Source organism: Glandiceps talaboti, chromosome 6, assembly GCF_964340395.1.
Source record: "Glandiceps talaboti chromosome 6, keGlaTala1.1, whole genome shotgun sequence".
NCBI classification, from domain to species: domain Eukaryota; kingdom Metazoa; phylum Hemichordata; class Enteropneusta; family Spengelidae; genus Glandiceps; species Glandiceps talaboti.
In genome coordinates, this window is record NC_135554.1 from 20,805,090 (window position 1) to 20,818,931 (window position 13,842).

The 13,842-nt window shown below is 33.9% G+C and overlaps 1 protein-coding gene across 1 annotated transcript in view; it reads right to left on the reverse strand.

Annotated features, from left to right (window-relative positions):
• Positions 1-13,842, reverse strand: part of LOC144436768 (phosphatidylinositol 3-kinase regulatory subunit alpha-like) — a 116,636-nt gene that overhangs the window by 5,326 nt on the left and 97,468 nt on the right. The window contains exons 8-16 of the mRNA XM_078125628.1: positions 8,513-8,815; positions 6,025-6,226; positions 5,011-5,111; positions 3,505-3,595; positions 2,470-2,568; positions 1,987-2,170; positions 1,328-1,572; positions 716-892; positions 54-125 (exon numbers count right to left, since the gene is read on the reverse strand). Coding sequence (XP_077981754.1) covers positions 54-125; positions 716-892; positions 1,328-1,572; positions 1,987-2,170; positions 2,470-2,568; positions 3,505-3,595; positions 5,011-5,111; positions 6,025-6,226; positions 8,513-8,815 — 1,474 coding nt within the window. The remainder of the gene's footprint in view (positions 1-53; positions 126-715; positions 893-1,327; positions 1,573-1,986; positions 2,171-2,469; positions 2,569-3,504; positions 3,596-5,010; positions 5,112-6,024; positions 6,227-8,512; positions 8,816-13,842) is intronic.

The window sequence follows — 13,842 nt, forward strand, 5'->3', positions numbered from 1 at the left end:
TGTCTATGAGTCAATGTGGATACAGTACATTTTAGAATATGACAGTTACTTACACTGTGCCAAGTTGTTCTATACCAAGAAGTCTGTTGATTTCATCTTGTTTGGTCCCTTTAGCACCAAGGTACCTACAATTACAAGACAACAAAAATACAGTGTATTAGAATCACAAGTCAACATACTACAAAGAGAGTACATCTCAGCATTTTTACACCTCAGGACAGTGTCAACATAGAACAAGGACTTATTTTCACTTTCAGCTATAGTAATGCTTGTGTAGTGTGTGTAGTTTAAGTTACGATGTTGAACATGAAATCACATGCTTGTTGTTTTTATGATGTGCCTACATAGCAACGTTCTATTTCTGGGTAACAAAATTTACTTGTTCATACGCCACTCTAACAATTATGGTACTTGATGAAATAGTCCTAGCTGTATTCACCACAACCTTTACTGTTTTTTTTTAAAAAACTAACTTGTGACCCTGATGATCAAATCAAAATGGCTTATAAATTCAAAATGGCTGTATGACCTATGACCTATGACCTATGACCTTAAATCAATACTTACATGACAAGTAACCTATGACCTTGATTATAAATTCAAAATGGCTGTATGACCTATGACCTTAACTCAATACTTACATGACAAGTAACCTATGACCTTGATTATAAATTCAAAATGGCTGTATGACCTATGACCTTAACTCAATACTCACATGACATATTGGTCTCTTAGTTTTCTTAGTTGTATAATATCAGGCTTCAAACTGTTCATTTCTCTGTCTAAATTCCTGTTTTCTTCTGCCTGTCTCTTTAATTCAAATTCGAGTTGTTCCTTTTTGACTTTGATCTCCTCTACTCTAGATTTCAGCAGGCCATAGTTCTCCATTAGCCTGGCAAGAAAAACGTGTGAAAACGAAATAAAGAAATGCTACATCCATATATATTCAAACTGTTATTTCATAAACAAGCATCAAACAGAAAAAAGGTGGAAAATATTGGGTGAAGTCTAATGTATTACTCATAGAAATAAGCTCTTTGGAGGTAAATTTATTTTTGATGATTTCCATTCCTTCATCTCTTTCAAGAAATTATTTAACTAACTTTTTATGACATTTCTCATAGTACAAAGATTTTCAGAGCTCAATTTAAATCCCTTTTGCAAGATGTCCACCTCTCCATCACAAAACTAACCCCCCCCCCCCCCAATAGTTTATCATCACCTGGGTTTGTATCATTATAACATTATAAAGATGAATCATCTGTTATAATCATGTCCCTCTAGTGGCCACAACTACATAATGCTTTTGTTTTTTTTGCTGACTTACCGTTGCCTTTCATCTGGTGGTATTGCATCTTTATGGTGGATTTCATGAATCTTGATTTGTTCTTCAAAAGCTTTGATGGTTTCATTAAATGCCTCTAGTGCCTGCCGTCTGAGTTGTATTTCCTGTGTTGATTTGTTGTACATTTCGTACAGTTTGTCATAACTCTCTGTTTTATCTTTGTATTCTTCATTGATTTCTTTCAGCCTCTCTTTCACTTTGTCGATATCACTCTCCTGTGCCTCAGGCTGATAAACAAAACAAAAATGCCTATTTAAAACAGAGTGGAGGTCAGATAGAGTGCAAAAAGGGGTGTGTGCTGAGGTATAATACCATACAAGAGTGCTTGGGGGTACAGCGTAGACAACAGTGCACACTGAGATACAGTGCAGACAAGAGTGCATGAGATAAGGGGTAGACGAGATTGTATGTGGTATGGTGTATTAAACAGTTAAGGTATAAAGAACAGTACACAGGATATAGTGTGTGAGATACAGTGCAAAGTGCATGAGATATAGTGTTGACAAAAGTGCATGACAGGTATAGACAAGAATGCATCAGATACAGTGTAGACAAGAGTGCATAAGATATGGTTTAGATGAGCGTGCATGTATCTTACATACAAGGGGTAATACAAAATACAAAATATACATAAACTATACCTGTTCTGCTTTCTTGGAGACTGGATATGAAAGTTTGACATCTAGTTTACTGTTGTACTGGGCTAACGATACATCTTTGTAATGTTCTATGAGGTCTATAACTGACTTAAAAACCAGCGGTTCTGAGAATCCATACAGTCCATTCCTATAGTAGATCTTAATTAATTTATTACTCCCTCCTTTCCTGTAGAGATACAAAACGACAAAACAGAAACATCAGTTTCATTCAGTCATCAAACAATATTAACATCAGTTTCCATCAATTCAAAAATTCAGTCTCAAAGTAAATGTCCGTGTACAACTTCACCTAGTACAATCAGTTAATAATGTTTAACAGATCTACTTATCGTTTGAATGGTAGGCAGAAAATGTTTTCTTGGGAGAAATGAAAGTGTTTCAGAATAAAGAATAGAAAATCACCAATAATTGCCCTCTAATTTTTCTTCTATAGTGTAAAATGTCAGACAACGACACTCTGCTTACCGTAGTGTTAAGGTATATCCTCCCGATGCTTTGTTTGTTGCGTCACGTACAAGAAATGTACCGTCAGGAGTATCTTTCAGAATTTCATTGACATAATCCCTGTAAACAAAGATATAAAGCAAAATCAATTAAAGTTAAACCTGCACAAGCTGGAACCGGAGTATTATTTATTTTGATCAGACAACTAACAATGCTTTCATAGACAATTGCTAAAATACAAATAATTAGACATTGTATATTATATATTACTTAGAGGTCAATTTTATCCATAAGGTGTACAGTAATAAGTTGAAATTTAAATCACGCTGCAGTACTGATTTTTGGGTGTGGACCCGAAAATCAATTTGATTGGCTTTATTGTACCATATCGTGTATATAGCTACACAAATGTTTTACCTACAGATGATTTGATAGTGTTCAGTGTGTATGACATTCCAAGTAATTCATTACATCTCACAAAACAGTTTCAAAAAAATGTTCAAGTTGCAGCTAATACAGTTTTAACATGACATTAACCAATGGAGAAAATCTACGTAACAGGATTGGGGGCAATTTCACCTAACTATCAATAATCTCTGAATTTAAGGGGAACACCACTCCAGGAAATAAAGTCATTTTAATAAACTATGGGTTCTGGAGATTCATGTCATGATTTTACATCACCTACAATTACTTGCGATTTCAGAGAAACATCAAGTTGATCTTGTGCTTTTATAGGTTATATTTGCTATGGGCTATTGCATCATGGGAGATAGTAGAAATACATTATTCAATGGTTGAACACTGAATATTCATGAGTACAAAACTGCTATACCCTTCAGTGTGAAACAACTTTCCATGTCATGAATATTCAGTGTTCAACCACTGACTAGATTATTTCTGCTGACTCCCATGATGCAATAGCCCATGGCAAAGATACCGTATAAAGGTGAAACTGTCTTCGCATAAATATAATCATGTTTAAACTCAGAAAGCACATTTTGTTACAAATATCACTTTGACAAGAATGACATTAGAAATCTGACAAAGTAGTACCTTGAAATATCTCCCCAGTACCACTCTGACTCCTCCATTGTTTTTGGTACATCCATACTAGACTGGTTTCTGGGTGGAATTGGTGGAGGGGCTTCAATAAAATCACAAATACGGACAAAGTTACATTCAAGGTTTATACATACTGATGATCTATGTCTAAGTACAATATGTACACTCAGATCATTGACACACAGACACACATTCATACACAGGCACATACACAACACAAACACGCAAACACACACAAACACGTACACACAAAACACACATAGACACACACACAGACACAGACATCAGTATAAGAAATTAATACTGCCCTACTGACTTGGGGCCAGTTAATTTCCTGCTGGGCCACTGATTTTTCTAAAGATGTTTGTTCAGCTGACCTGGGACTATTCCTTGCCTGTCTTCATCAAAATATTTACCATATCATATGTAGCAGTTATCATCGTGTACAGGACTATAGTATGAATATAGTACCCAACCAAATTTCCAAAACTCACCATGGAGTAAATTGTAGGTCTCAAAATGTAATGTAGCCATGCACCAAAGCTATAATGTCAGGTTCCTCCCTCATTAATTTGTCAGTGATTTATTTAGCAACACATTAGGCCATACAATTATGAGTAATAGTAATGGCAATCCAATGTCTGTGTGTCATAAAAAATGACACATTACTGACAAGATTGAAAGATGTCAGTATCAAATGTAAGCAATTTTTGACGTTGTTCACAAAAGTTTATTCTCTAAATTTGGATTCTAAACGCCAGATGGTGCACGATAGTACACGTAAGCAGGGTTGGCCTGTCAGTAGGAAATAGCCGTTTCAAAGCTTTATTTTAGGTTACGTGTGAATACTGAATCTGAAGTGAAGAGAGTCTTTCTCCCAATTTCAATCTATAAATGCATGAACCCATGGGTGCTCAGATTGAGAGAACAACATGTTAATTATTTTAAGCAGCGATCATTGTGGTAATACACAAAACTATTAGACTAGGCTTCGGGTAATGGGTTTCAATTGGCAAGTTTATGAAACAAACATCACATCCCTATAATATAGTTATACCAATTCTTATTGTTTTTGAAATAAGAATGTCAATATGTGTAATTATGTGATATACAAATTATGAGGAAATTGCTGTTCCATAGATTCATTGCCAGCAACTTTTTTGAGAGTTGCTGGCCATGCACACACACACACACACACACACACACACACACACACACACACACACACACACACACACACACACACACACACACACACACACACACACAAACACATACACACACAAACGTATACACACATACATACATGCATACATACACACATACATACATACATACATACATACATACATACATACATACATACATACATACATACATACAAACACACATACATACATACATACATACATACATACATACATACAGACAGACAGACAGACACACACACACATATATACATAAATGATTACACTGAATGACATGACGTGTACATACCTTCTTCAATGTTTTCTTCACTTCCATCTAATGTAGCTCCACATCTAGTGATTAATAATTCTACAACACGACGATGAGCATCATTGTTGTGTAAAACTTCCCTGAAAAAACATACACAAAAAAATTCCATGAACTGGCTGAAAAGATAAAATTGATAGACAGCACACTTACTCGGGGAGTAATGGTACCTTACCAATGACAATTTTCAGGAACACCTTTCTGATGTTACAGTTATGGGATTCTGAATAATAAAAGGATCATGTGAGCTACATGTGGTGGTCGCTACCATGAAGAATAAACAGTACCCTGGTATTTTGTATAGTATATAGCAAAATTGACAAAGAGAACTTTTTTGTTACTCCAAAAAGAGGAAGTCTAAATTCAACCAAGGACCAAAAGTTCAAATATCTTTAGTGTGTGATTGATTGATTGTTATGTATGTATGTATGTATGTATGTATGTATGTATGTATGTATGTATGTATACATCAACAAATTTCCGAATTTATTTGGACAAATAAAGATTATTATTATTATATTATGTATGTATGTATGTATGTATGTATGTATGTATGTATGTATGTATGTATGTATGTATGTATGTATGTATGTATGTGTGTGTGTGTGTGTGTGTGCGTGTGTATGTATGTGTGTATATGTGTATGTGTATGCATGCATGAATGTATGTATGTATGTATGTATGTATGTATGTATGTATGTATGTATGTATGTATGTATGTATGTATGTATGTATGTATGTATGTATGTATGCATGTATGTATGTATGTATTTAATGAAATCATAATGAAACCCTATTGGAATTACCATGGATACAAATAACCAAGTCAAAGCACAAAGGAAATAAAAATACAAAGTCATTGAGGCGGTTGTGCAATCAATCTGAAGGGCGCCCCCACACATCCAACATTTCATATTTCAAAACTGAACTTTACTTCTAACTTTGTGAGGGCAGAGTAGAGCACTCTCTAAAGAGCTGAACTTAATTAAAACTTACATTATTTTTTCTCTAGGAGGGCAGAGTAGAGCATTGCTGAAGACTGATGCCAGATGACGAGGAGTCATTCTGTTAGTCCTGGAATGTAGACAAACTCTATGTAAGTGTTTAATGAGGTATTGCAGGGTTAGTCTGTGATGTTCCGGCATCCTTTGCATTAATTGAAAGAGTTGAGTTGTGCTGTCACTGTCATCTCGGATAGCTGCAATAGAATAAAAAAAAAGTCAAACTCAGTATTTTTTTCTGAAATTATCCATTCATAATGTATCTTACATTCAATAAGGATATTGATTTTTTTTTCACTATTTTTATCAAATCCTTTCCAAACAGCGAGTGAAAATGTAGCCATCAACAGCTTGTTTCCAAGACAACAAACATCTTTTATAGTATCTGTTAATTTAAACACTTAAATGACATATTTCTCTCCACTTATTTAGTCTGATCCTTTTAAGATTGCCATGGTAACACATTTCCATTTACTTTTGAATTTCTAAAGGATGGTTTCCTACTAAGTGTAGGATATTACAAATTCACCACTTTCTAACATGTTTTGATACAGAAACAGATTTTTCCCTTTGGGATTAATCATTTTCAAAACAGTACTGGCAATGTTTACTGTACGTGTACATAATACCGTACCCATTTACTTATAGATTTTTCATTCTGCTCTAATTTCTGTAAGACGGAGACAGAATATTGATTTTCTAGAGTTCGAATTTCGGGCAAGGCCAAATTATTGTTGGTTAGTTTCATTATTCATTATGCAACAACATACCGGATAGGTGTGATTAAATACTTCGTGTTGTTTCATTACGGTGATATCTTATTACTACAGCATTACTTTGTGACGTTCATTTCTGACGTATGACGGTATGCGATTACTTTGTAGCCATAAATTTCAGAGTTTTGTGGGTTTTGTAAATCACTTATGGGAATATAATATTCCCAAACTTACTTGTATTTTGTTTAAACTTCTCTCTTTATATCTGAGTTCGTTACTACTAGGAGTTCAGATTTTGTTCAAGGACATATCACTTGTAGTAGTTCAGTTATTATGCAATCACATCGCTAATTACTTTGTGCCTTTTCATTACTATTTGTATCAGCTGACATGCCCTGAAGTCAAACATGTCAACCATTCACCTGGTTCATACCTTTTCTTTCAATCTACTTCCTTCCCACCTCCAGCCTTCAACTGAGTTCAATTTCTGACCAAGGACATTTCATTGTTCATGACTCAATAACACTAACGAATAATTAATATATACTAATGAATACTTAATTATTATGGATCCTATGTATATCAGTTTATATAATATAGTCAGTGAAACAGGAGTGTTTTTGTGAAAGTAGAATTGAACCTCGGTAGACAAATTTTCCTTGTTCCTAATCCTTTTGAAATACTAAATACAATTTTGGGTTCATCGTCTCGTTTTCAAGAAAATCGACAAAATATTTTATTTTCCTATAGAGTTGATATAGTATTCGGTGGCCATACTGGATTCAGCGGCCATATTGGATTCTAAAGTGACTAAATTTTCATATCACTTTGACCTCTATTTCAAAAGTTTGTACAGTGACCATTGATTTTTTTTTCCGAATTGTACCTGAAGAAAAATTTGAGAGTTTTCTTGAACAAAGTATTAATACCAAAATTGAAAGAACGGCACATTCTTCTATATTAATGGTGACATCTAAACTCTTTCAAACTTTTACTACAGTAACTATACTTAAAATCATATCCTTCTCAAATTCACAGAAAATAACATCAATTTCAATAAATTCCCTTTTTTTTCCTATTACATGGGTTTGACAATCTAGCAAATACAATGAAAGTACAAAAAAAACCCATCAAACCTTGATCAGGCTTCCCCCGTACTGTTATACACCACAATTCTAATACCTAGCAAACACATACAGTATATACCATAATCATTTTGGTATACTGTATATTGATTTTTTCATTTCATGTACTTATCAAAACTGCTATGGGTTTCTTTCATTTCAGGTATGTATCAAAACTCCTAGACATTTGCTTTCTTTTTAAGTTGATTTTTGTGAGGCATACTGAGAAGTTTAGTCTAAAGGACTATTTATCAGTTGTAACCTGTAAAATATTCTCCCTTGCTAGTACAAAGACTTGCATTTGACCTAAAACATGTAGTAGCCATAATCAATAAATAAACATGAACAATCAAATAAATAAATATTCAATATACATGAGACATTGAGTGTATATAAAAATACATATGCATGCACAAACATATACATACATACATACATACATACATACATACATACATACATACATACATACATACATACATACATACATACATACATACATACATACATACATACATACATACATACATACATACATACATACATACATACATACATACATACATACATACATACATACATACATACATACATACATACATACATACATACATACACATGTAAAAGAGGAAGCTATACTTACAACTAGCATGTATAAAGTCAGAGTACATATTAGTTGGTATAACTGGGTTGGGTAATTCACTGAAAAACATTTTGAGTGCTCCTGCTATACAGTGAACATCATATACAGTAAGATCTGAAGCCACATTTTGGTTGAAAGCCTCTTTTATCCTATTGATAGCAGGCGTTGAAGCATTCTTATGATAAATAAGTTCTGTATCCATTCCTTTCTGTTCTATCTCTTCCACACACTTGATGACAACTTGGGGCGCTTCTTCTGCAGGTGGTTCAAACGACACCGTCAGGTCTTGGTTAAACACGGACTCTGCAGAGAAAGACAGAGACATGCTCAGACGGTCAGTTTCATACTTGCATCATTATACATTGTTAGCTTTGATAGTGGGTTGATCAATACTTGGGTTCCGTACTTCAGACAGGACAGGTTGCACACAGTGCGTGTAATAGACAGTGGAATTGTGACAATGGTGTATATACTCACTCTGTACTACACTGTCCATTCACACCTACTAACAGCTGATGGTGACACTAGCTGCATTTTAATAATTTCCTATTGTCTGGCACACAGCTGAGTAGGCTAACGAATGGCTAAGGCTATATTCGTTGCTTAGTAAGCTGATGATGATGTCCTTGGCACAAAGCCAAATTCTACCATGTGAGCGTGTGTCCTTCAAAATCCCCGCTATAGATGTTCATAAGCGGCCATGAAAAAATATCTACCAGTACTATATTTCTCTCGTATCTATTTTTGAATATACTGATGGCAGTATTCGAAACCAAGAGAAGTATTTAATTGCACTCACAAACTATTGCAAACCCAACTGTTTGCAACACTACTGTATTTTCAACGCACAAATTTCATCAACCATTTTACAAACTCTGCAGTACATTTTCACTTTGGACATCAACCTGACAACATTTTAATTAAAGAAAACACAATAGGATATAATATACCTTGAATATTTCATCTATAACCAAGCTGTTGATAAAACCTTTCAAACTGTTTTCTAAACACATTAGTTTCCCCATGCACTGCTTGTTGGCCTAGTAATCTAGATAACTACAAATCTAAAAATATTCCAAAACAGATGAAAGTACATATATACATTCACTTCATCTTCTGGCCTAGATTATACCGATTTTCAAAAATCTCTTTCTTTAATTTCTACATTTTATGATCACACCCAAGGACAAATTTTGTATTTCTTTTTTCATCTTCATTGAGATACTAACATTTTTAAAAAAATTTTTAGAACGGATCTCAAAAAACAAAAAACAAAAAAAAGTTTCTTGAGTACTGTAAACCTGGAAATTTTCACTAAAGATTTATTTTCACTAATTTCACTGGAACACGAAAATAGGTAGTGATTATAATGCCTTCTTGTCCTTAGAACAAGTGTACTAGTCTGACAATTAGTTAAAATTAGTCTTTGAGATCTAGCTGAAGACTATAAAATTGCAAAATTCTCTAGTGGCAAAAGAATCTAGGATTATAGGAACTCAAACCAATAACAGATTTTCATTATTGTATTTTTTCATTTTTCGACATATTTTTCTTCTTCTAAGAAATGCTTTTGAAGTATAGTAAATCTTCAGAAGCTATATCAGGCAGCAACATTTCTCAAACCATCCATTCCTACAATGAAGTGCCAGAGATATCACAGAATTTCTAGCAACCACAAACCACAAAGCCCAAGATACTTTGTGTATTCCCAATAAATCATGTCTGTGGTTGATCAAGGTGACTCAGGGAGTGTTCAAATTTTTACAGCAAAGAAATGTGTTGTATGGAATTACAGTGTCAAAAGACTCCATTATGTTAGTAATCCATGCAATCAAATGAGACTCATCAACGTGTCACTTTTATTTATTGCTCTAATAAGCTTTCTCTTTAAGTTTATGTGTTCGTCTGTCCAACCAATGGAGCACGCTTGCGCTGTAAGTCACGCTTTTATCTGCAAACAATAGAGTACATGTGTCGCTACTTACAATTCACTTGCACTATTGCATCACACAATCCTTGCAATTTTGGTTAATGGGGTACATAAATTCTAATTTACTATATAACGATAGCTGTGAGTACAATTTCACTTTACAACAATACTATTTGGACCAGTGACCGTTGTCATATCATGTTGGAACTAAACCCACATGGACATGTGGCTATTGTTGAAACTTACGACCCTAGGAATGTCTCCACCCACTAATTATTAGTCAAATTAACACTGGATGCAATAAACCTTGAGGTACTTTTATGGATTGTTTATCAACACGTTTTGTACACACGTCTGCTGTTTGTTTGTCTGCTGTTTGTTTCCGTGATAAAATTCAAACATATAATTTCAGATGAAATGCAAACATATTATCAAATGTGTGCATAGAAAAAACACTGTTAAATGAACAATTTGTTTTGTATTTTGGACACCTACAAAAAAAAGATAATTCTTTGAATTATTTTAATAACATAATTGTTAACATACCATATAACAACTCAACTTTTTATTCTTTGTTGATCTTGATTCATCTCTAGTATCAAGGCACATGAGGTCATCTCTAATATCAAAGCGCATGGGTTATACATAGTGCTATGTAAAGATATATGTCAGGTTGAATCAGCAATGATTAAATTATGAAATGGAATAATTTTCAGATGAAATGCAAACATATCATTTCAGACTTAGATAGAAATTATTCAGTATATAAACAATTGAAATTTACTATTTCTTTTCTACTCATGTGGAAAAATTATTAACACATGATAATATTTCAGAATAATTTTTATACATTATTTTTTTTTTTATATCACTTTTACATCTAGCAACTCTTTGTTCATTCCCATTATCACAGCATGTGAGTAATACTATGGAAACATTAATGTCATGTTGAATCGGCAATGAAGTTGCCCTCACCCATATTGCGGTCAGATATTGTCTGTACATGTAGGTGCTGTAACAAGTGACCACTCTGACATGTCCCTCAACTGGTCGTACGATAGCAATTAAATTTATTTTTGATAATACTATTTTTAAGGCTATAACTTATACCACACAATGAAACATATTGTCAATTGTTGGTTGATCGATTTGGCATCATTTCTCAAATATTCATATAATGATAAACCTTCCAGCTTAATCCCCATACGACCCCACCCTCCACTGTCCACTGTTAGCATGACCTTGGACTGGCTGCAATATGAATATTCATTTAGATAATTATCCACATTTATTATTAACACACTTTTTTTTGACAATAGTTCATTTCAACAATGAAACACATGGCCAGTCCTCACCTGTACCTCACACTGTCTGTCGTTGGGCATGGCCTTGGAATGGCTTCATCAGGCATATTTACTTTTAATAGGTATGCACATGCATTATTAATATTCCTCTTTTAGGCTGTTCATTTCAAACATTGACACACATGGTCAGTCGTTACAGATATACTGCATTTGTTGATGGGCAGGGTATTTTCTATGAATAGTCTCCCAGGAGTTTTATATTTTTTCTCAACTACTGTACACATATTTATTTTGGCATAAGTGGTGAAATAGCAATTAAGGACTTGTCAGGTACACTTTAAGTTGGTGGATAATGCAAGGGGAAATAAGAATCTACACGCAAATATCATCTGTTTGGCTTGTCATATTCAATGCCACACTAGTACTATTGCTGACACCTTTCACTAGAGCTGAATGCAGAAATATGACAATTCATAAAGAAAGTTGTAAGCGGGACTTATTTCCATTGAAAGCTTTCAGCGTTTTCAGCTAAAACAAGCCTAGTGCTCAAATGTGTACGACGTATAAAACGGTACAAATCTTGAAGATAAAAGAAACATAATTGGATATCCATTACATTTCGTAAGTCATCGCATTGTGTTTGTTTGTTTGTGTGTATTTGTCTGCATAACAGAAAATAACAAAAATTTAAAAAAAAAAAAAAAAAAAAAAAAAAAAAAAAAAAAAAGTCATCGCATCACTGCAGAAAGCTCGTATCTGCTATGTAATTGCATAGGCAGATATGACCTTACTGCATTGACATAACAAAATGTCAATTCAATTTCTTTACACGCAAAATCCATTAAAATCTTACTCTAATTATTCGCAAAAAGAAATAAATAAAAAAAATCATCACACCATAGAGAAACATTCAATTCGTTTTATAAAATGTAACGATAAAGTAATTTCTCCTAAATTGTAAATTGTAAATTAAGTGTTTTACGTACATGTAGAAGGATAACCATTAACTTATGTACTTTTACATAATTTGCCATTCATTTTTTATTTTATTATATTAAAACGGTACTGCATAGCCAGCCCCCTTGCCCACCCTCTTTGCAGTCTGTTTTGGCATTATAACACATATTCAATTACATATACACTGTTACAATTATTTATCCATGCATTTAATGTAATTGTACGCAATTAACAGTGTTTTTGTTAAGAGCAGTAAGCAGTTAAAATCTACCAGGGTTCCCAAGTAATGTTACCAGGGTTCGTATACAAAATTAGATAGATTGTATAGGAAACTAAGCAACTTTGATTCCTTTCCTTCTTTCCGATTGTTGGGGGGTGCGGGGGGGTGGGGTGCGGGGGGGGGGGGGGGGGGAGTTCCCACACCTAATTTACCGTATTTTATTTTCTTCGTAAACTTTGCTACACCATCTTTACTTTTTGATCTGGCTGTAACAGACATATTCAGTGAGATATACATGTTAACTATTAATATCATTTTGAACTAGAGTTCAACTCTACACATATGGTCAGTTATAAATGATTTATATCACATCATTAATGACCAATCAACAATGAACTTGTCCCCATACCTATGGTATTAACAGGTGACACGACCTTCAACTGGCCCTATCATACTTAGTATCATGTTAATTCGAATAGTCTTCCATTAATACTATCTATTGATTTGTAATGGTGTCTTTCATATTACACATACATTTGTCCTTACATGTACAAGATCTCCTCTGAGCTGACACGTCCTTCAACTGGATTAATTGATCCTCACTTACTTGAAATACAGTTCATGAATACTTTCAATACTTTCCATTATAACTGTTTACACAATCAAGATAACTGTGTGGATAAAATGAGTTCAGGGTCATACCACCCAGTATGTCACACCATACTTTTACAGTGTGTTCATTTCCTTGTTGCTTTAGAGCTGTCGCAATATGTGTGTCATGTTATGATTTATTGAGTACTTTGTTACTTGATACCAGTACATTAAATGCAGGATACAGCTAACAATAACCACAAGGTTGATTTAATCTACCCGTTTATTTGAATGGTGGCATCATTTCACAAAGTTGTGACATATTTGA